Source organism: Talpa occidentalis, unplaced genomic scaffold, assembly GCF_014898055.3.
Source record: "Talpa occidentalis isolate TD23 unplaced genomic scaffold, MPIMG_talOcc4v2.1, whole genome shotgun sequence".
Classification (NCBI taxonomy): domain Eukaryota; kingdom Metazoa; phylum Chordata; class Mammalia; order Eulipotyphla; family Talpidae; genus Talpa; species Talpa occidentalis.
In genome coordinates this window covers 119,164,285-119,188,639 of record NW_026555331.1, presented here as the reverse complement: position 1 = coordinate 119,188,639, position 24,355 = coordinate 119,164,285, and the positions used below count along the sequence as shown (strand labels likewise).

At 38.9% G+C, this 24,355-nt stretch overlaps 1 protein-coding gene across 1 annotated transcript in view; it reads right to left on the bottom strand.

Annotated features, from left to right (window-relative positions):
* MAGI2 (membrane associated guanylate kinase, WW and PDZ domain containing 2) overlaps positions 1-24,355 on the bottom strand; it is a 1,147,386-nt gene that overhangs the window by 82,449 nt on the left and 1,040,582 nt on the right. Inside the window, 1 exon segment of the mRNA XM_054692500.1 lies at positions 874-1,059. Coding sequence (XP_054548475.1) covers positions 874-1,059 — 186 coding nt within the window.

Sequence of the window (24,355 nt, the reverse complement as noted above, 5' to 3'; positions counted from 1 at the left end):
TGCCAGTAGCATCCACCCCTCAATCATAATCAAAATGTCTCCAAACTTTGCTAAGCATCCTATGGGGAGACAAAATCGCCTCAGCTGAGAACTACTAAACTACTACTAAACTACTCTTTGGAGTCAGGTGGCTATTTGGCACCTTTCTGTCACATATTCCAGTGGTAGGTTCTAGAGACTGAGTGAAACAGAGGGACCAAGGTGAGCCCATCACTTCCCATGTGGGACCACTCTGGTCCAGTCACCAGGAACTTCAGGGACAGAATTCTTGAATAGCATTAATGAGTCAGCAGCTCTTTATGAGAAGCTAGTAATGAACCCACTGTGTCTGAAAAATGGTGATTTTAGGGTGAATGGCCCCTTGAGGCAAGGTTGCCAGTTGCATTTCTCACTACTCTACGAGCCTCAGGGGGGAGTGCTTGGACAGAGAAATTCAAAGGCCTGTGTGGAGATTTAAAATTCTTAACAGATGCAACATTTTCTAAATGAGTTCTCTTTATACCACAAAAACTTCCTCAAGCTTTTCAAAATCAATCTGACTTTCAAGAATCCTCCAGAGCTTAACTGTTAACATGAATATGTTGGTTTTTTCCTTCAGATTGGTAACTCTATCATCTCTGTTGAATGGGTTTTGGCCTAATATAACCATACAAAGAGTACTCTGGAGACCAGGAGGAATGACAGAATCACTCAGCATCTTGGGGTTCACATTATTTATCTTTAATGTCACATAGCTTGGGACTGAGAAAATAGGAGATGGGATGCAAAGAGTGTGAATTTTGGCAAAAGTGGAAATAACAATCAAGCTCTGACACTCTGCTGTCACAGTGACAGCAGCCAGGTGGACTCCGTGGCCCTGGCTCAGGCACTCACCCTCCTGAGGAATGATGCGAAGGGTGACACTAAGACCTGCGTCCTTGATGAGCTTCACGATGTCTGCGTGAGGCATGTTGATGATAGACTGGCCGTTCACTGCTAAGATCCGGTCTCCCACTTTTAGTTTTGCACAGCGATCTGCAGGACTCCCATCAATGATGCGTCCGATTTTATGGGGCACGGCTAAAAGAATCCCCAACAGAAGTAGATATCAGGGGCATTACCCATACATGTTCTATCCTTGAGTCCCAGCCCCACAGGAAAAACTGTAAAGCCAGAATGGCTTCTCTGCTCAGTATATTTGCCTTTTGAAATCTCAATGATTCTTATCAAATGTGGACCTGTCCATACTACTGAGACCAGTTTTTAAATTCAAGTCCTTTTCTGTTATAGGCCAATTTAGGGGTCCTCAAACTTTGGGGTGCATCATCATTTTAGGATTAAAAATATGGCTCTTTGGACTTTACCCCTAGATTCTGTGACTCAGCATGTCCAGGCAGGAAGTGAGGATCATGGATTTTAAGACACTTCTTAGGAGAGTCTCACACACATGAAATTTTGAGAATTACAGACACGGAACATCGTGCCCCAAGAACCCATACTCTACACATAATTATGCACCGTTACGGAAAGACAGTAAATGCCAGGAATTGAATTTCTACCCCTTTTCACTTTACCAAGAGGAGAAAACAGGGAAAATCTAAGCTTAGATCTAGATATGTATGCATCTATCTATGAGGTTATGACCTGTTTCCCACTTATCTAAGTTTTAAAGATTGATGCAGTTTTCAAATCTTATCTCTTCTTTCTGACTTAATATATTAACTGCTGCTGAGATTTCTCTTCAATGTAAGTGTTTGAGTGTCTACCAATAAAACCTTTTCTGGGGCCCGACATCAATAGTCTTTAGCCTCCCATAAGGAACTTGCAATCTAGAAACTTGTTCTCTTTCCTATCTCCCTTTGAGATCAGGAATCCTGGCTAGGAAATCATCATGACTTGTTGCTCTTCTCAAGGAAGTCAGGTACTGATCTAATCTGCATAAAGAGACAAAGATATACTCTTCCCTTCATTATACTCCAGGGATGTCTGTTCATTGAACTCTCAACCTTGGGTATATGTTACAGTGAAAGATAGGAAATAATGAACCAGCACCCTTATCATATGTCTACTGTGAGAAGGGATAGATAGTATATGAAAATATTGACTGAGCCTGTCTCCCTGAGTTGAAACTCCATGTTGAACACCCAAGCACACTTTTATTTACCACAGGCACTAATTAAGTAAAAATAACTGACTTAAAGCATACTAATGATCACTTTAGAGTCTTAAGACAATATATGTCTCAAGTAGAAATCTAATAATTCATTCATTTATTTATTGAAAAAGTGATCTAGATGTTTGATGATCAACTATAATTAGAATGAACTTTCATTCCTGGACTTTCTTTCTTTCATATCTAATAGTGTCCTGGACTGGCCAGCAAATTATATAGTCTCCCTGGCTGTGCAGCTTATATTGTTAACAGTCCCATGATCTTGGAAAGTTACTCAACTTCTCTGAATTTTTGCTTTTTATCAGTAAAACTGGGATAATAAATTGAAACTTCACAGGACGATTCTGAGAATGAAAAAATTATCATATGTAAAGAGACTAGAACAGGGCTTGGCATATGAGAGTTGATTTATAAATATTAACTCATCTTCCATTCTTTTAAACATTTCTGATATCACCATTGCTGGTGTGTGTGCACACATGCATGTAATTATGTGTACCAGCTTGAATTCTTTCTGCATACTATAAACCCACAACACTGCTAAAACTGAAGAATACTTTGCTTATTACAGAGCAATGCCCCTTAAGAATCAACATAGGGAAAACAGCTTCATTTGGAAAGGAAAGATCTATTTGGAGATTATACAGACACTACATGAGGCCAAGAATTCTTTTTAACTCTGGTTTTACAAGAATGATGTTGCTGGTTTCTATAAAATAACAGAGATAACTTCATGATCCACACTGAACCTTACACACACACACTTATAGCTACATCAAAAATTTAACTTAATCCTTAACAAATCACATGAAATACATGATAGTATTATCACTGCATATTTACAGTGGAAGAATCTGAGACATAAAATGAGTAGCAAGTGGCCCAAGGTCATGCAGGCCAAACAGGATTAGAATTCATCTGTCAGATTCCACAGCCATTAGTCTTAAGCACAATGCCACACTTGACTGTCTCCTCCCTCCACAGGGGCACTTGCTTCACACATTTGCTTGGTAGGTGCGGCCTGGCCCAAGCACTGAATCAGACACACTTCACCAGTGGCCCTGATTCAGAGGAGAGTGGGAGGCGGAAGCTTTGTTTGTAGAGAGTTCTTTGTGGCAGTTGTCTATTGCTGTGTAATATGTGAGGAGGAGAGAAGAAGGGAGGGGAGAAAAGGAAGGTGACCCAAGGGGAGGGGAGGAGAGATGAAGAAAATCAAACAGCTCTTCAGGTTCTATTAGGTTAGGAATTTACATTATAGTGCCATTCCTTTGTTGGAAGTCATTATTTTGGATATCAGAAACACTCATATTTGAAATGAAATAAAAAATGCTTCGAAACACATATTTGGATAATTTGCTGCTTTGAATTACTCATGCCTCTGTTCCTCTCCATTATGGTGGGTCATTTAGAATTTACTAGGCATACAAACACAAATGTTTCAAAACATAGATTACATACACACACCCACACCCACACACAGGTCAAATACAATAAAAGCAAGTTATTTGTTACATTCCAGGCACTATGATAAGCACTTATTTTTAATCTTTATAGCTACAGTGTGAAGTAGATATAAAAGTATAATTATTGTATTATTTAACTGTTGAGAAATAAGTACCAAAAGCAGCATTCAAATCTCTGTCTGAGGCCTCAAAGCTTGGGGTTACTCCTTTCTTTTTTGATATGTTGTGGACTCAAAGCAATTTGTTTATGAGGAATAAGTCTGGTGAGACTTAGTTTAGAAAAGTATGCTGCTTGAGAGTCCAAGATGAAAGTTTCATTGCAAACACAGTTAATATTTTATGGTGAGGACTCTTAGTTTCAAGATTATTTTCACTTTATTAGGTTATGCAGAATAAAAAATAAAATAAATTCATAAAAACCAAGATAAAAGAATGAAAACTAAAGTAAATTTTATGGTAGTTACATCGAATGATCAAGTGATTTATATAAAACCTGAATGAGTACACAATTTAAAAGTGTATGTCACATAATTGGAAATATCTGAAATGGCTTGATATTTACAGTGTGTTGGACTGACATTTATTTGAAAGTACTGGAAAATCTTGGCAGCTGAAGACAGCCCCACATTTACTTTCCCATTTTCCCTACATCTGTAAATACACTAAAGGTTGATGTACAACAAACCATTGACAAGGAGGTACACTCAGAGAAGATTCTCCCTGGAAAGGAGAAATAGTTCCATTTGCTCAGTTGTAAGGTCTATAGAGCTTCTGACCTAAGTGCTTTCTGTGCATTGCTAATGGAATTACAGAGTATAGAAGAGGCCCTGACCTTGGTTTCTATTATTGGGATGAATGGCACTCATTAATTCTCTGAGAATTGATGACTAAGGTAACTGCCAGAGTGAAGTCCATTTAGATGGCATGCCTTGCAGACACATCTGTCAGGCAGCAACATAAATCAAGTCTTTGGATAAGTCTTCTTGACATAGTGTGCTTAGGATACACAGATATTTGGGAAAAGTTGCAATATGTCATGTGGCTTTGAACATACTGACTTTTTTAAAGGAGACAATGTATCACTACTTAGATATCTCCCTTTAATTCCAAATCACATAAATTGTGAACAAAGAAATCCATCTTTTTTTCTTTATTCCTTCTGACTATAACACTAGTATACATTTATACTACGATATATTTTATAATTTCCTGTAAGTGGATCGCCTCTTTTGGCACTGCTCAACATGCTACGCTTGTGTTAGTAGAGGCATTCAGAGACAATCACAATAGACTGGGTGCTCTCTGAGTTTCCTCTAATGGCCCGGATTCTTAGCACCTCTAGCCACATCAATATGAGAAGCAAGGATACTTTGCTGTTGGAATCTCTTCTGGAAATTTTGTATGGTCTACCCAGGCCCCTTCAGTCATTGGTCAATAATGAGCTCTTGGTGAGTTCCCATGAAGAAGATGTGATGGTTGCCAGGAAAACTATTCTTGCTTTGGAGATGGATTGTTCCTGATATTCTTGGCTGCACCATCCTGAAAAGAGTAGTAGCTACTCCTTCCCAGCCTCATTTCCTTGTTATTTTATTTGTAGTTCATCAGAAAAGGAAAAGCCTGTGACTCATGTTTACATTTAATTATCTCCTTGTTAATAGATCCCACAAAGCAGAGTTGTATATGGAGGAAAGCATTAGGCAGGGAAAGTGGATTCTGCATCAATCATGTCAAACTTATAAGTGAGAAGTTTCTGAAATGCGTGTGACAAAAATAAATACTTCAAAGGCAATCAATAGCATGAATTCTCATTAGCTCACAATGCCATTAATTTATGAAGGTTAAACAACATGTCATTAGCTTAAGAGGCAAAGGAAGTTGGGCTGGGTTCAGAATCTATGATTGCTATAAGAAGAATTTTTTTCTCAATGAATGATTCTAGTTGGTTTTCTTAGAAGAATCTGGGGACATTATTTTATGGTCTAGCTCAAGAATTGGGGGCTGGGTGGGGGGAGGATCAATTACTCTACCAGCAACACATTTCTGCATAGCATCTTCCCAGTGGGGAAGATAACTGTTCAATAACACAGGGTATTTGCCCTCAAGCTACGAGTCTAGTTGGGGAAACCAAGTAATTATATAAAAATACTTAAAATAAAAATAGCCAGTATGTGATAAAAGTCATGCCACTGAAGAGAGAGAGGGGGATGGAGTACTGCACCCAGGGGTGGACCGAGAGGAAGGTCAGTGTGTACTTCTATCTGAAGCTCTCTGAAGCCAGGGCTCAGGAAATGGAAGGCCATGCTGGAGAGGACCCTACCGGCAGTTCCCTTGGTGAAAAACTCAGGGTGGTGAAGAGGGTGAATCACGGAGAACTGCTTTGTGGGTCGGGTCCTTCCTGGCTTTACATTACAAACAGGAACAACAAAAGGATAAGTGTCACAAAGTGATCCCCTCTCTTAAATACACGGTGAAGGATCCTGACTTGGTTTCCTGTCTTCATCAGGGGGAGCCTAGTATTAATCTTGCTTATTTTTTCATCTCTTCTTCCTAGAAGTCCTGAATGAATATGTTCTTTTATGACAAATCCATTCAGCTAGATATTGTCCCTTCCTGGAGTGTGACACTATGTCCTTCGGGAGGAAAGATGTGGGAAAACCAAGTGTTTGGTATTTGAAAAATTTTTTGCAGTAAAATTAAGAAAGAGCCAACCATGTGATTTGTTTTCCTCTAGACGTCTGTGAAACTTAGCTTTCCAAAAATGAAGACATCTTCCCTAAAATTCATAGCCAACTGAGTTACAAGACACAAAATCAAGCAGCTGGTGTTTTAAGGACTGCATATTCCAAAAGTGCACTCTCCTCCCCCAGCACCCGTGAGTCATTCTCTGGTGGGAACAGTGTCATTCCCCTGAAGCTCATAATAAGCAGATGGTCGGGCAGGAGTCTGAGAGGGGCCCATCAGCGGCAATTTGGGAGCCAAACTGGACCATGTTTCTGAGGGCAGAAAGCACCACATAGAAAGTATGATGTGACTGGAGAGAAAAAAGCCACCTGTCAGTCACATCTTACCTTGTACACTTTTATTTTGCACCAATTGAAAAAAAAATCTCATAACTAAGTCCTGAGAGTGAACTGATAATCAAAAGAAATATCAGTGCATTAGGAATTGTAATGAACTGTAACTCAACTGTCCTATCCTTGGTTAAAATGATTTTGTTGTTTGGAATGATGTGTGGGTCCACAGACTCAGGGCTGGCTTCATGCATATGTGGCTTGTGCAGTCACACAGGTCCCCATTCTGACAATGGTCCAAGGTTATTGGTCAGCTGTCACCAGCTTGACATTCTTAGTTACTTTTGAACAATACCCCACATTTTCACTGGCATTGGGCCCTGACTAAGATGTCATCAATCCTACGTGCATACAGCCATGGTGCATTTCCTCCTTGTACTACTCCCAGCTTTTAGTCTCTACAAGGGAAAATCTAAAGAAGAATATAGTAGACTCTCCACGAAAACTGATAAAACAGGCGGATGGCAATGGAAGGAGCAAAACCAATCTTTTTCTCTTGTGGCTGCATTTCTCATTTCAACATGCATCTCATTTCAACATGCTATGTATATTCTGAAAAATTCTCTCTATATAGACTGTTATAGACACCATCATATTGCAAGGAGTTTGTGTATTCTTTTGATAGAATTAATTTTCCTCAGAATCTGAAAAATGATCTGGACATTAGAGAGGCAGGAACCAAAGAAACTTAGGCAGGTAGGACCCAGACAGAGTGGGGAACAGAATAGGCAGGTTGACTGAAGTACACTGCTGAGGGGAGCAGCGGGTGAGTCAGGAGAGGTCTGCTGTGCCATGTGGGTTGCTCCCTGGCTGGCCGGGAATCGAACTCGTGCTGCAGTGGCTGCAGATTTCTTCGTAGGTTGCATCTTAACCCCTGTGCCCCCAGGGAGGCCCCTAGAGTTACTGATTCTAAAATATAGTAAATGTTTCTTCCCTGCTAAGCAGAAAAGAAAGTTACTTTACTATTTTAAAAAAGTCACAGTGTTGAAATGTGGTATTACAGTCCCATCTCCAACATGCAAATCTATATTCAAATCTATATTTGTTGCTCACCTTTACAATGACAGGTTTACTGAGCAAGAATTTCCTTTTATTTCTAATTTACTACAGTGGGGTTAACAAATAATTACTAGATGATATTGGATTATTCTACAAAATGAGCAAATTATATCAAATTTTCAAAATTCATGTAATGGTAATGAAAGTAGCTAAGTAAAAGGAATAATAGTACCATTTCTAGTGATTAGAAATCTCTTATAATTAAAACAATTTAGTTGAAGTAATATGTGTATGAAAAAGAAATTAAAAAATAAAAGACAAAATGCTTATATTAAAAAGCCTGATCTAGTCTTCCCCTCAGTTCTGTGACCCAAAGGCAAGCATTTAAAATCTTCCAGTTGTTTCTTCTTCCTCATTTCTAAATTATATATTATCGTATAGCTATTTCTCAATTCATTAACTTGAGCCAATAGCTCCTGACTTCCTATGAGAGAAGATTTAGCACCCTCACCCTGCAGCCCACCTCCTTTCCTTATCCTGAGTAGAGTTAGCACTATTTTTAGTGAAACCACTTATCACTGTTTACAGATTTACCAGGTAAATTTTGTTCACTATAGTGTTCTGGAATTTCATTTCTTTACTTGTGTAGTTTTTCTCCCTTCACATCCTGAAACAATATTTGTAAGTCATTCTGCTGGCTTCTGTAATACGCTATCTCTGTACCCTTAGTGCTTCCCCCAAGTTGCCCAAGTCATTTATTCAGGTGAGCTCCCTGGAGACATCTCCCCAGAGGGAGGTAGGTGCTCTCAGTCTGGCCCTCAGGTTTACTGAGGGGATCCCCATTGCACTCAAAGGTGGAAGGCACAGTTCTGTAAATCCTCTACCTTCTTCTTTGATTCACCCATTTTGCTACAACACATCCTTTGTATCTGCCTAAGAAACCATGCATGGGAGTGAGTAATTTTTCAATTTTTATTGCTTGAAAATATCTTCTTTTTTAACTCTCCATTGATTTGAATTCTAACTTAGAATTATAGACTGTATGAACTTCTAGATTGAAAAAATAATTTTCGTCAGAAATTTGCAGGTATTCCTCCATTATCATCTGTCATCCAATGTTCCTGCTGAAGTATCTGAACCTATTAAGATACTGGTTTTTTTGTGAATGTAATCTGTTAATTTTTCCTTTGTTCTTTGGAATTGTTTCAGACCAGCCTGTACTTTTTGTGTTCTAATGATTCTAAGTGAAGCCTCCTGGTGTGGCTGGTTCCTTGTTAGGTCTCTTTAGCTTTGGTGTTGAGAATTTTCATTGCACTATTTCTCTGATAACTTCCATTTTTTTCCTCTGGCCTCTCTTTCTGAAACTCTTATTAGTGAGATAATGCCTTCCTAGATCTGCCAATTCTCTTATAAATTCTCATATATTTCTGTTCCTTTTTGTCATACTTCATTGGAGGTTTCCTGTACTCTGTCTTCTAACCTTTCCAGTGAAATTTTCAATTTTCAATGATATTTCCAATTTTTAAGAACTCAGTTTTTAGTTATATTATTCTCTCTATTAACATTCGATTTTTATTTTATGAATGCCATATCTTTTCATATCTCTGTGTACAAAGGGGACATTTTTGAAGTTTTCTTTTGTTTCTTGGATTATCTATATTTCTTCAACTTTTTTTCATTATTTTGTATTTGGTTGTTTGAGTTCCTACTTTAAAAATAAAATTTGACATCTGGTGTTGATGTTGATTGTATTTCATTCTGTCTTGAGTGTTTTAAGTTTGGAGTAGCTCAAAGTTTCTAAAGAAATGGGAAAATCAGTGCTATTCATATCTCTTGGCTTCTCTGCCCTGCAAAATAAGTTGTCACTTTTTTTCAATCTTTAAAATATCTTCCCCACTCATACCCATTTCTTTATTACTCATTTACTACTACTGTCTTGAGTCCTAAGAAATAGGAAGAGATAAGCTTAACCTTTTATGACCATCAATTAAAAGTTGGAGATATCTTTTTTTAACTTAGTTGCTGCAATCAGAATTTTGCTGTACCAGTCAGAGATCTGAAACCTACTTAGAAAAATTTTGTCAAATAATTTATGCACCCAAACTTTGAAAGTATATTGTCTGCAGTAGCTCTGACAAATGAAAATATAAAAGACAACTGATTTCTTTCCAACAGTTCAGAAAATATCATAAAATTACATTGCATCAGCTCTAGGTATTGGGTTAAAATGTTCAATAAAACAACACTTTCTTTTTCTCCTGTATATCTCTCAACTGCCTTTTGAGACTTCACACCTATCAAGGTACTTGGTTTTCAGTAATTTCTCAGCAGGCCCGGTAGAAATGGTTGATAGTTACAAGCAGGTGTTGCTGACAAGTCATGTTTCTCATTTTTACAGATGCAGTATATTCTATCTCTGCCATCTCCCTTTTCCTTTTATAGCTTCTGAAATTGTGTTTTATAAAAAGTCACTTGGCTATCTTCACACAGGTTCCCTGCTACAATAGGTAAATGTCAAAAGCAATCACGTGCAATATCAGCTTTCCATTGTATTCCCCTAAGCCCTAGGATAGATAATAACTTCTTGCAATATTTTCTTAATGTAAATGGAAACAGATACTAACCCAGGCAAATGATCCCTCCTGAGCCAGCTGTCCTTTTCAATATGTTATCCAGAAGATTACATGAATATTTATTGGCGCTTCAGTTTCTCCAAGAAGCCAAAGTTCCACTAACAGGGTAGATCATGTTTTAACTTGGAAATAGTAAATTTTGCGCAACTGGATAAAACTAAATATGAAAAGGCGCCCAAGCAAAGTGTTCAGGAGCTAGATGATCTTGATCATATATTAAGTTTGAAAACAACTTTCAGTGTGACCTCTGAATGACCAAATAAATCATGTCATAGTTTCATCACATGAAAAGTGAGTTTTTCTTTCTTATTCAAATATACATTTGAACCTTATTTGGATTTCTGCTTATATGTATCATTTCTCATCCCTTACATTTGAAAGCACAGCATGTATACGTGTTTTCACTTTTACTAAGCAGACATATCCCCATAATAATTTCACCTGAGATCATCATCATAAAATGAATGAGAAACGGAGGACTGAAGAGCCTCACAATGTGTTTTGCTGTCCACAGTGAAATGCCAATGATGTTCTAAAGGGGAGAAGCCAAAGGTGAATAAGCACATCACAAAGAATATATAAACATGGCAAAAAGGATATGAAAAGATCCTCAACATCATTAGTCTTTAGAGAAAAAATAGAAATGAAAACGAGACACCACCACACACCTACTGGAATGGCTAACTTTGTAGAGGGGAATACAAAATGATACTTGTACTTTGGAAACCAAGAAATGGAAAAAGGAAAGACTTAATGGTGACTACCTAGGAGAAAGGAGGTGGGGAAGGGAGAGAAAAGGGCTTAGGAAGGCTTCAGAGGAGAAACAGTGCCATACCTGAATTTTAAAAGATAAACAGTACCTTCCCAGCTGGCCAAGGATAGGGAAGGCATTGGAGGTGATGTGACTTGCAAAGGCTCAGATCTGTGAAGTAGATGTAGATGTGGGAGTATAATGAGGTTGGGATAAAAGTTAGAAGGGTCAAATCATGGAAGGCCTTATTGGTTCTGCCAGGGGGCTTGTGATTTATTTTATTGTCAAATGAGAAGTCACAAATATATTAGGGAACTTAAATGATATCATTGGCCTTGTATTGGAAAATATTAAAGTGGAAGTGCAAAGGGTTGGACCAGAGGTTAGGAGGAGGGAAGAAGGTGGGGCCAGGGGGACACGTAACAGCTCTCTACAGTGCTCTAGAGCTGCAGTAACTTGGTAGTTACTACCCTCCTGTGGCTATTTAAATGATTTGATAGGAAAGATAATTAAAATTCTATTCCTCAGCCACACTAACCTCATTCAAGAATTAAAAGATATGGGTTTCCCTATCTTGGCGCAGGGATTACAGTCTCAGCACTATCAAGCTATCACCAGCCACTGTGGCATGAGTTTGATCCAGGCCAGGCAGCTAAAACCACATGGCTCAGCAGACCTCTCCTGTCTCACCCGCTGCTCCTCTTAGCAGTGTATTTCAGTAGATATGTCTGTTCTGCTCCCCACTCTCTCTCTGTGAATCCTCTTATCCCATGTACCTCTGACCTGCACCCCAGCTCTTGTATGCATAAATAAAAATAAATCTTAAAAAAATGAAATAAAATATATGAGAGACCAGTGACTACAGTATTGCAAGTACAAAAGAGAGCAGTGCCATCACTAGAAAATTCTACTGCCCTGTGCTAATTTAGAATCTCATTAAGGCATTAACAGTGACAGATGAGAGTGCTTGATATATGCAAGTTTTCTATGGGGAAAGCATGTTTAGATAACCGCTTATCTTAATGAAAGGTATAGCTGTGTATAAATTCATTCGGGATATGAATTTAAGGTACCTGAAAGTCTGCTTTAAAGTTTGCAATCATAACACACTGATTGGAGCTGAGAAAGAAGTCTATTAATTTTTTTTAACATTCAATACCAGGGAGCACCAATATCATTGGTAAATTTGGTACTGTAGACTGAATATTTGTGTCATTCCTGAATTCATATGTTGTAACCTAATCCCCAGTGTGATGGCGTTTGGAGGTGGGAGATGATTACATCATGAGAGGGGAGCACCTCATAAGTGGGCTTAGTGCTTTTCTACAAGGCACCCCAGAGAGCTCTCTCGATTCCTTCCTCCATTTGGGGCACAGTGACAAAATAGATGTCTATGAATGGGAAGCTGTCTCTCAGTAGACACTGAATCTGTTAGTGCCTGATTGTAGACTTGCCAGTCTCCAGAAGTGTAAAGAACAAATTGATGTTGTTTATAAGACACCAATCTATGGTATTCTTTTATAGAATCCTGAAGGGATTAAGACAGTTGGCCACCAGGTTTTACTGTAATTTTGCTAAGTGAGTGGTTTTTCATCTATTAGAATTTGAGTAGTTTTTCATCTTTCGTTCATCTAGCAAGTCTAAAAAGTCATTTGAATGAAGAGTGCTAAGTCAAAATATTCTTCTAGTTCATGTACTCTCAACTGCTCTGTACTAGAAAACTACAGAGCAAAAAAAAATTTAAACTGTGTTCTTCCTTGTTTACTGGCAGGCACTTCTTTTATGAGGAATCCATAAATATATGTCTTAATAATGAATAGCTTCCAAATGAGTTTTGGGCATTTCACTCTTACAAGCAGATGGGTTCATCATGTGTCCAACATCTGGGTATGTTTGTGGAGCAAACCTTTGCTTGCCTTAGAGAAATAATATCTGGAAGGGATCAGGAAGGAAAATGAAAATGCGAATAGTAGGCCCATGATTTAGTTATTTTGTTTGGCACTGCATACACCTCAGGAATGCTTAGTGATCATCACCCAGAAAAAGGCTGACTGATTAATCCCTAGAAAGGATTCCAACCAAACAGTGACAATAATTTGGTTAGGAATAAATCCAACTTAAGTTGCAAAATTATTGGTGTCAAATGAACACATAAAAAGAGCTTTTATGAAGATTTGGTGTGGCAATAAGTTTGGGTAGAGGTACTTCCTGAGTCTTTGGTGACAGCTGAAGCTGAAAAAGAAATGCTATTTATCTCAGTCCAAATGGGAAAAATATCCCCTTCTAATACTCATTCAGCATAGCTGAAAATGGTGATAAATGAGCACTATGTTCACTTAGAAACATGTTTTTAAATGGATATATAGGTGGAATCAAAAGCTTTTTGTATATAGTTGATGGTTGGGAAGAGAGAAGAAAAATTAAATTACAGAGAATTTAATCCAACGTATCCTTGAATAGATTATTTTTAAAAGTCTTTTGCAAAAGTGACCTGCACCTCAGAATTCATTTGAACCCTCTGGGACAACTGGGTGTTTCCCACTGGTGAAGGGTGATGCTGAACATGCAGTCTGGACTCTTCACAGTTGCCATCTTCCTGCACTGTCTTGTGAATAGCAAGGAGCTGCAGCAGGACACACTCCCTGTGCCAACAGCTACCAATCACCCATTTATGAACTTTTAAGAAAATGGAATAGCTGAAGATAAGAAGATATCCCCCTATCTACCTGCTGCTCCCGCCTGAAGAGTCCTTGAAGACAATAAAAAACACACCTGAAAATAATTCCCTAGTGGGGAAAACTTATGATTTATGAGCTTCATTCAAACAATAAGAAAAATGATTTAGATTTTTAAAGAAGTGCACTGTGACCATACACAGATTTTTTATTTTGGCTAGGTTGTATTGTGCCTCTTTTTGAGAATAAATATTCTATATGGTGTTTCTCTTTGACTTATTCTTACAATGTAACAATATTTTAAATTTGTAAGTGCTAAGAGACTGAAATGCTTACATTTATTTTTCTATTTTCCTTAAAAGATGCTTTAATGCTCAGATACCAGTATACTTAGAGTTTGATACAAAATCTGTTTTCTTTTGCTTGGCTGCTTACAGGTAGGACACAGGCAGTCAGGTTTTAATTTGGGAACCCAACAACTCATATTCAGGATTGGAAAAATGGAATTTAATCAATAGGTCCTATTCATTCTGGTTTTAGCTGAATATGATCCTAAAAGAAGCAATATGATTCAGAAGTTGTTCACTTGGAATGGAAAATGGTTGCTTTTGTTAATAAGATTGTGAGATGAATAAATAGATTGAAGCAATACTTTTTTCAAAGGAGCTTGGGATGCCATCCAAACCTTCCTATTTAGGATGATATAAATATTGCTGAGGTGGTGCTCACACGGAAGGATAGAGGTTCCAGGAATAGTCAGAGCCAGTACGAGGTAACTGGAGAGTAACTGGGGTGGGCGGCCTGGCCCTTCTGAGCACAGGGCTCTGCAGACCTAGGCACTAGAGGGGCTTCCCCGAGGTACAGGGGCTCTCCTGCACCTGACTCTCTCCTCTAGGTTCTGAGTTGGTTACTGAACCATTTACTTAGGCTGAGAATTACTGATGGGATATCTGTGTTTTGGAACATAGCTTCAGTTCCACTTCATTATAGTGCAATTTCTTAAGCTGGGTAAGATCAACTTGCACACAATTCCTTCCCCTAAGTGATCCTCTGCTGCTTTGCCCATTCTTGGATGCCTTAGAGGGGTAGAAACACTGGATTTAGGATCAGGGCAAGTAGTTTGAGCAGAGAATATTCACACTTTTACTTGGAGGAGGACAGTGCTTGTTCATTACTCAAGAATGCGATACAATCCCACTAACACAAATCATATGAGAGGTCCCTGAAAAGCAGACTATCTGGAACTGTGAGGGATTCAAAGAAATGCCATAATTCTTGTCCTTAAGGAACTTCAAATTGACTTAGGACAAGTAAAACAAACACATGAAAAGTAACATGACAGAAATAGATATAAATAACTGATCCCATGATAGAGGGGAAAGTCACAGAACAGCAAACAAAGGTTTACAGACAAAAATTTTTACCTAAGAATTAGAGACAGCATTTGATGGAGAAGAGTGCGGGGTCCAACAAAATCTTATTATTAGAGGTTTTTTTAAAAAGATTTATTTATTTATATAAGAACTGGGGTATAGTCAGAGGTGCGGGAGGGTGAGAGAATTCACCAGAGATAGAGCAGGATGCAGAACAAGCAGACGGATCAAGGACACTGCTGAGTGGAGCAGCAGGTGAGGCAGGAGAGGTCTGCCGTGCCATATAGGTTTCTCCCTGGCCGGCCGGGAATTGAACCCGTGCTGCAGAAGGCTGCGGACAGCTTCACCGCCCTGCACTCAACCCGCTGCGCCAGTGGGGAGGCCCAAGAGATTAGAGTTTTGCAAACTAAATGCCCCCAAACAGATGACTGGATCAAGAAGATGCAGTATATATACACAATAAAATACTACTCAGCAATCAAAAAAGATAAACTCATGCCATTTGTGGCAACATGGATGGAGATGGAAGGGATATAAGTCAGAAGGAAAATGAAAAATACTGGATGGCTTCACTTATATGTAGAATAGAGAGAAACTGAACAAAGGGTTAGGAAAAAGACAAAACCTGCAAGCTGACCATAGATTTGAGGCACACAGGAAGGGAAGGGAAGTGGTCAAACAGGGGAGGGGGGAGCACAAATGTCTATGGTGATGGATCATGGATGCTATGGTGAAGGGAAATCTATGGGGACTACACCTGAGGGGAGAAATCAAGTACTGTGCAAAAGTTAACGATCTACAATAAAATAGACAAACCCCTAGCCAGGCTCACAAAGGAAAAAAGGGACAAAGCACAAATAAACAGGATCACAAATGAAAGAGGGGAAATCACAACGGACACAGCAGAAATCAAAAGAATAATCAGTAACTACTATGAACAGTTATATGGAAACAAGTTCAACAATCTAGACGGGATGGACAAATTCCTACAACTCTACAATCACCCAAACCTAGATAAAGAAGAAATAGAACACCTAAACAGACCAATTACAAGCAGCGAAATTGAAATGGTAATCAAAAACCTCCCCAAAAACAAAAGCCCAGGACCGATGGATTTACAAATGAATTCTACCAAACATTCAGAGACGAATTAGTGCCTATCCTTCACAAACGCTTCCAAAAAATTGAGAAGGAAGGGACAATACCAAATACGTTCTATGAAGCCAACATTACACTAATACCAAAACCGAACAAGGACAACACAAAAAAGGAAAACTACAGGCCAATCTCCCTAATGAACACTGATGCAAAAATCCTCAATAAAATTTTAGCTATCAGAATCCAACAATGTATCCATAAGATAATTCACCACGACCAAGTAGGATTCATTCCAGGGACACAAGGATGGTTTAACATCCGAAAATCAATCAACGTTATCCAACACATCAACAAAAAGAAATATAAAAACCATATGATAATATCAACAGATGCTGAGAAAGCTTTCGACAAAGTGCAACACCCATTCATGATAAAAGCCCTTGAAATTCTTGGGATGCAAGGAACATACCTCAACATCATAAAGGCCATCTATGACAAGCCAACAGCCAGTATCATTCTCAATGGTGAAAAGCTGAAAGCAATTCCATTAAGATCTGGAACAAGACAAGGATGTCCACTCTCACCACTGCTTTTCAATATAATACTGGAAGTCCTAGCCAGAGCAATAAGACAAGAGAAAGACATCCAAGGAATCCAAATAGGAAAAGAAGAAGTCAAACTATCACTATTTGCAGATGATATGATAATATACGTAGAGAACCCCAAAAACTCCACAGAAAAACTAATTCAACTCATCAATCAGTTCAGTAAAGTGGCAGGATACAAAATCAACACGCAAAAGTCAGTAGCCTTCCTATACACAAACAATAAATCTGAAGAAGAAGAAATAAAAAAAAAAAAACATCTCTTTTATTATTGAAACAAAAAAAAATCAAATATTTGGGAATAAATCTAACAAAAGAGGTAAAGGACCTATACAAAGAAAACTATAAAACACTGTTAAAAGAAATAGAAGAAGACACAAAGAAATGGAAAGACATCCCCTGCTCATGGATTGGAAGAATAAACATTATTAAAATGGCCATCCTACCAAAAGCAATATACAGATTCAATGCTATTCCAATCAAAATTTCAATGTTATTCTTCAAAGAAATAGAAAAATTATTGATGAAATTCATATGGAATCACAAAAAACCCCGAATAGCCAAAGCTCTCCTGAAAAAAAAAAGAAGGGCATGGAGGCATCACACTCCCAGACTTCAAACTATACTACAAAGCCATAATCATAAAAACTGCATGGTATTGGAACAAGAACAGACATACAGACCAATGGAATTGAATAGAAAATCCAGAAATAAACCCACAGATTTATGGTCAACTAATCTTTGACAAAGGAGCAAAGACTATGCATTGGAGCAAAGAAAGTTTGTTCAATAAATGGTGCTGGGAAAACTGGGTCGCTACATGCAAAAGAATGAAGCTTGACCACTACCACACACCATACACGAAAATCAACTCAAAATGGATTAAAGAACTAGACATAAGACCTGAAACCATAAAATATATAGAAGGAAATATAGGCGAAACACTACGTGATTTGCACATCAAAGACATCTTTACAGACACATCACCCAAAGCAGTGATAGTGAAGGCAAAGATAAACAGCTGGGACTACATCAAATTAAAAAGCTTCTGCACAGCAAAAGAGACAATAACAAAAACAAAGAGAAACCCCACCGACTGGGAGAACATTTTGCACCCAACACTAATGGCTAAAGGACTGATCACAAAAATCTGCAAAGAGCTGATGAGACTCAACAACAAAGAAAATAATCCAGTCAAAAAATGGGCAGAAGAGCTAAAAAGAAACTTCTCTGAAGAGGAAATGCAAATGGCCAACAGGCATATGAAAAAATGTTCAACGTCACTTGTCATCAGGGAAATGCAAATCAAAACCACCATGAGATACCATCTTACACCAGTGAGAATGGCACATATTAAAAAAACTAGCAACAACAAATGTTGGCGAGGGTGTGGAGAAAAAGGAACTCTCCTGCACTGTTGGTGGGAGTGCAAACTGGTCCAACCACTATGGAGAGCTGTGTGGAGATTTCTGGACCTACTAAACATAGAGCTTCCATATGATCCAGCAATTCCACTACTAGGTATTTACCCAAAGGACACAGAAACATCAATTCCAAAGAGCACCTGCACCCCTATGTTTATAGCAGCACTATTTACAATAGCTAAGCTTTGGAAACAACCCAAATGCCCAAAAATAGATGACTGGATCAAGAAGATGTGGTCCATATACACCATGGAATATTACTCAGCATTCAAAAAAGATAAGGACATGCAATTTGCAGCAACATGGATGGCGCTGGAAGGGATCATGCTCAGCGAAATAAGCCAAAAAGAAAAAGAAAAATACCGGAAGGTCTCACTCATAGCAGGAATCTAGAAAACTTAAATAAGGGACCAGGAAAATGAATAACTATAAGAAAGTGAAAATCAGAATCAACAAAAAACTATAAAACAGAGATACTTTTTGGGGGGTGGGGGGCGGGAGGGGAGGGATTGGGATCAGAAAGGGGGGGTTGCAATTGTATGGGGAATATAAAAATAAAATTTATTATTTAAAAAAAAGTTAACGATCTAAGGCAATAAAAATGAAAAAAATAGAAATTAAAAAAAAAAAAGACATTAGTGTTTTGACCTGATTGTGAGAGATGTTCACTGTTTAGTCAATAGTGTTGACCTCGCAGAGTTGTGAAGATTAAATATAGTGTAAGATTGTGCTTAGAAGAAAGTGTGATAAAAGTTTTTATTGGCTAAGAAGAAGCAATACAAGTATTGGCAGGCAAAACATGGATACTGGGACAGGAAAGCTTTGATGGAATGGAATGGAAGGGTGAAAAGCTGTTGGTAAAAATGGACTATGTCTACATTACATAGATCTTGAATGTAATAAATGTGCATTTGAATTTTATTCTGGGTGTTACGATCACAAATTCACTATTGCATGACTGAATTGTGTGGAAAGTGCTGCCTTTCCTAATCTTTTTTTTTTTAATTTCTCTTTTTTTTAATTTTTATTGCCTTAGATCGTTAACTTTTGCACAGTATTTGATTTTTTCCCCTTAGGTGTAGTCCCCATAGATTTCCCTTCACCACAGCATCCATGATGTGCTTTGCATCACCAGCCACCACGCCATCCTACCCTCAGCCCCAGCTGCCTCCCAAAGCAGAAATGAAGCCCCACTACTAAATGTAAAAGATTGATTGGATTTAAAATGTGTGCATGCAGTATAGACTTGAATACCATCTTATCTTTGCTATAAATGCAAATTTCCCAGAAATTATGAAAACATTTTTGTATCTGATGGTTTCATGAGATATCTGGGTGGAAACTGGTATTTTATATTAGCGTCCTCAGCCCTGTATTTCTTCTGTTATAAAGCACCCATATTAACAATGCAGGCGACAACATCCTGCCTCATGAATGAGCTGCTCTTTAACATAAAACTCAGGGCAAAAAGCACAGTGTCAGTGAAAGAATCTAAAGCAGAAATTCATTTAAGGGTTAAGAGAATAACATGTTGCGAAGCTGGTTAAAATTGCTGAAAAGAAATTTATTGTTGTGAGCCAGTGAGAAATACATACAAGAATGAGATTCATTTTCTAATTTCTTTGAAGGACCATGTGGGTCCCAACTTCAATTAATTTTCCAGCACTGACTTTGGGGGTATCTGGAGTATTGATAGAACAAAGTTTTCAACCACTTAGAGGTAAAGGACCCAGCATCAGCACCAGCTCACTAATGGCTCATATTTTAAAAAGGGTCCATGAACAAGCTCAACATGGAGGTTTGGAGAAAATCCACAACCTAAACCAATAAAATGTAGAGGGAGGGGCTAATTGGTTGCAGATATTGAGAGGCTTCTCTTCAGGTTTTTGTAGCTGCTGGCTATTAAAAGGCATGTGCTAGGAGGCAGGTGAGCCTGGACAGCCTCCTGAGGGTGGTGCCCCCTGAGGAGGTTGCCTCTTGTTTCCAGTAGCCTTATTCCTCTTACCTCAGTGTATTATATAAACACTATCATTTCACAAGTGTGCCATGAAGTGGAAAAGGGAAGGAAACGCTGTTTTAAATTGCCTTAAAAGGTGAGCTGGTTTAGCGCATTTAAGTGCTTATTTCAGAACATTTCTTGACAGAGGTTGAGATGGACAAGAGAAAGAACAGTGTTGGGAGACACCTTCAAAACATAATAAGACAAAAGCCACAAAGCTTTAAGAAAATAGCTTAAGCCAATGAGAAGTATTTTCCAGGTCTCAACCTTAACTGAGGCTTCTTACACACAGAGAAAACTAACCTAACACCTTATTTTCCACACTAATTCATAGCAAAATATAAGTTAGAGCTGCAAGAGTCCCTGAAGATGATCTTCCCTTAGTTGTATATAAAGGCTCAAGGGACACTGTAGCTAGTGGATTAGCTGGAGTGAGATATGGGTTTGTATTTTTCATTTAATTTAAATCTCCTTGTATTGGAGCGAGGCTATAAAACCTTAGTTATTGGTTTTAACTTGTGCCTCCATTAAGATCAAATGACTATTCAGTGGCTGCGTGGTTGATGGGGTGAGTTTTGGTGGGAAAAATTGCTTCAGTTTTATGTTAAGGGGACTATGCTTTAAAATGACATAACAGCCCCATTAGCTAAGCTTTTGAATCTCTGGAAGAAATTTAAAACTCAGCCTATATATAGACATCATCATGGACTTTGAGAAAGTCTTCAGGGCATTTTGCCAAAGACAACTAACTCCTTCCTAGAACATGGAATTGCAGTAGGCCTCAGGGAAATCAACAAATGACCAAGTCCCTACTCTAACCTATGCCAAAGAAAGTACACACAGAGAATCAAAGATTTTCAGCACTGGTACTAAGTGAGGGGAAGATTACTGAGAAGCCAGCAGCTCACTGACCAGTGATGTGCTTGCACTAAAGACACAGTCTTGCAATCAAGTCAGAACTGGTAGGAGGGAGGGCAGGAGGGAGGGAGGCCTGAGGTGATTGCTCCCCTACCTTGATTGCAGCTCTGGCTGCTGTCCTGAATATGGTCTACCTTGCAGTTTGTTATGAGCCTGCATCTAAGTTTATAGATTTCTGCAGCAGGCTGCTGCCTCCACCACTGATGTCCAGGCTGCCCATGTGCCTCAACCCTATAAATTCCAACATAACTTTCCCTATAAATTAGATAAAAGTAGGAAGCTAAGGATGACTTTCATTTCATCACTTGTACCGAAGCCCTTCTTGGAAACTCTTGGTGGGGAAAACAGGTTTGGAGGCAAGAGAGAAGGATTTTACAATTTTACAATAAAACCTGGAAACTTGGATATCAGGACTCAGCCATGAGCTGGAAGGCCCAAAGATAACCTGTCACAGGCCTCCCTGCACCTGGCCTCTGTGGCATTTTTAAGTGTGAGTATCTGATCCACCTGTAGTCACAGGCACCTGAGTTGTCTTTATGCTGTGTATACAGACCTCAGCGAGATTGACAACAGTTAGTCACTAGCAGAAAATACCGTGAATTTCCCCCATGTGCCAAGATATCCAGTTTTGAAAAAACTTATAATATTACTTTCAATCTTGTATGTTTATCAACAATAAAACAATGAATTTCTTCGTATACGAGTCTTTGAATCTCTTAAAGATTTTAACATTTAATTGCCTGTTATAGTTTAGGTTTATCCTAGACTCTGGTCTGGAAACCACTTTGCTTTCCCTTGGGGCTTATTTAAGGTTTGAAGAAAAATAGTTAATACTTTTGATAATGGAACAAAAATGTCTAGGAAGCTTGCCTATTTTCACTTTAAATGAAGAAGGCTATTTCTGCACCTCAGAAGACTTCTAACATCTCCTAAGCAATAGTTGGTTTCCACAGTCACTGGCTTTGGAAAAAAGCTGTGTGCTCCCTAATCACATTAATATGAATTAATTAATCCTCCCCTCTTGGGGGGATTTAATAGTTTGAAATAACATGTGAGGGTTTGGCCAAGCATTACTAAAAGTCAGGCAATAATTAAACCAGGAATCTCATGTCCTCAGTTCTCAATTAGTGAACCATTTGGCACCCCTGGAAAAGTTGTTGCCAGAGGTGAAAGCAGCTATGGAGGATAACTCTCTAAACTTCTATGGAGCAGTCTACATTTGGGTTCTCCATTTAGCCTTCCTGCTCTGGGATATTCAATAGAGAAATGATGATTGCAGGGAGATTCTAAAAGGCACAATTTCAATTCTGAATTGTGATGTTTTGCGAGTTTTCTGCCTCATTTGCTAGTGAATTTTTAGGAGACTTTCAGCCTGAACCCTCAGCAAAGGCACATTCATTTGGAGGGACCTGGTTACGCTGCTCTAACAGTTCCGGTGGCTGACTCAGCCTGTGTGTGTGCATGCGTGCATGTGTGCATGAGGAAGACTGTTCCCAGAGGGTCAGCCTGTGAGGAGGAAGAACTGACCCTCAGAGGTGCTCATCTGCTGCTCAGAGTTAGCTGCTCTGGGTGAGTGCAGGTGCTAAAGGCTGCCAAACTGGCAACCAATGTGAAATCTGCACTAAGAAAAGCAACTGAGGATCTGGAAGGATATCTCCAGAGGGCTGGTGCTTCGGCCAGCAGTTATGTGTATTTAGTGCATACTTGAGTCAGTGCCATCCTCCATGCGTCCAATGTACTAAATGTACTAATACCCCCAAGGTATAACGTATTAAAATTATCTTCTTTTTATGTTCAACATCACTTGTAATCAGGGAAATGCAAATCAAAACTACCATGAGATACCATCTTACACCAGTGAGATGGCACATATTAAAAAAACTAGCAACAACAAATGTTGGCGAGGGTGTGGAGAAAAAGGAACTCTTCTGCACTGTTGGTGGGAGTGCAAACTGGTCCAACCACTATGGAGAGCTGTGTAGAGATTTCTGGACCTACTAAACATAGAGCTTCCATATGATCCAGCAATTCCACTCCTAGGTATTTACCCAAAGGACACAGAAACATCAATTCCAAAGAGCACCTGCACCCCTATGTTTATAGCAGCACTGTTTACAATAGCTAAGCTTTGGAAACAACCCAAATGCCCAAAAATAGATGACTGGATCAAGAAGATGTGGTCCATATACACCATGGAATATTACTCAGCATTCAAAAAAGATAAACACATGCAATTTTCAGCAACATGGATGGCGCTGGAAGGGATCATGCTCAGTGAAATAAGCCAAAAAGAAAAAGAAAAATACCGGATGGTCTCACTCATAGCAATCTAGAAAACTTAAATAAGGGACCAGGAAAATGAATAACTATAAGAAAGTGAAAATCAAAATCAACAAAAAACTATGAACCAGAGACACTTTTTGGGGGGTGGGGGGCGGGAGGGGAGGGATTGGGGTCAGAATGGGGGGTTGCAATTGTATGGGGAATATAAAAATAAAATTTATTATAAAAAAAAATTATCTTCTTTTTACCAACAAGGATACTGAGGCCCAAAGACATCTTGTAACTTCAAGCTCACACAGCTAGAAAAGGAGGGAGCCAATTTTCCAACAGGCAGTACAATTGGAGCCCCGGGCTGTTAACCCTGCCTCTCCTACACCTATTCGTGACAGTCACCTACCAAAAGCAAGCTGGCCAGCACTCTGCGGGCCAATGAAAAGGCTTCAGTGACCATGAGGAAAACCACCACTGTGTTCAAGATCCTTGAGTTTCAACCAAGTCACCAAGAGAAAAATAGTACAAGCCCTGGGAATGATCATGGTGCTGGAGGACCTGAGTGTCACCTCCTGCAGCTTCACAGAACCAAGCACCCTTGATAGTCTGAGGATGGACATGTGGCCTGGGGAGGGTTCTCTGCCATGCACGAGATAGCAGTGTTTCTATTCACAATTAGAATTCAACATTATTACAGAAATTTACTATGAAATAGAGTCACATCCAGGAGCTTTTAGGTGCATGCTGCAAGTTATATGCTGTAAACACTATATGCCATCAGCATAATAGCTGCTTTCCCTACAGAGCATGGGGCAATCTGCTTCCCCAACTCCTTAAAATGAGAAGAAATAAATTTGTGAGTGCAGAAGCCAGGAAGCACCACGAGCTTTAGAATACATCTCTACTCTTCAAGGTGATGT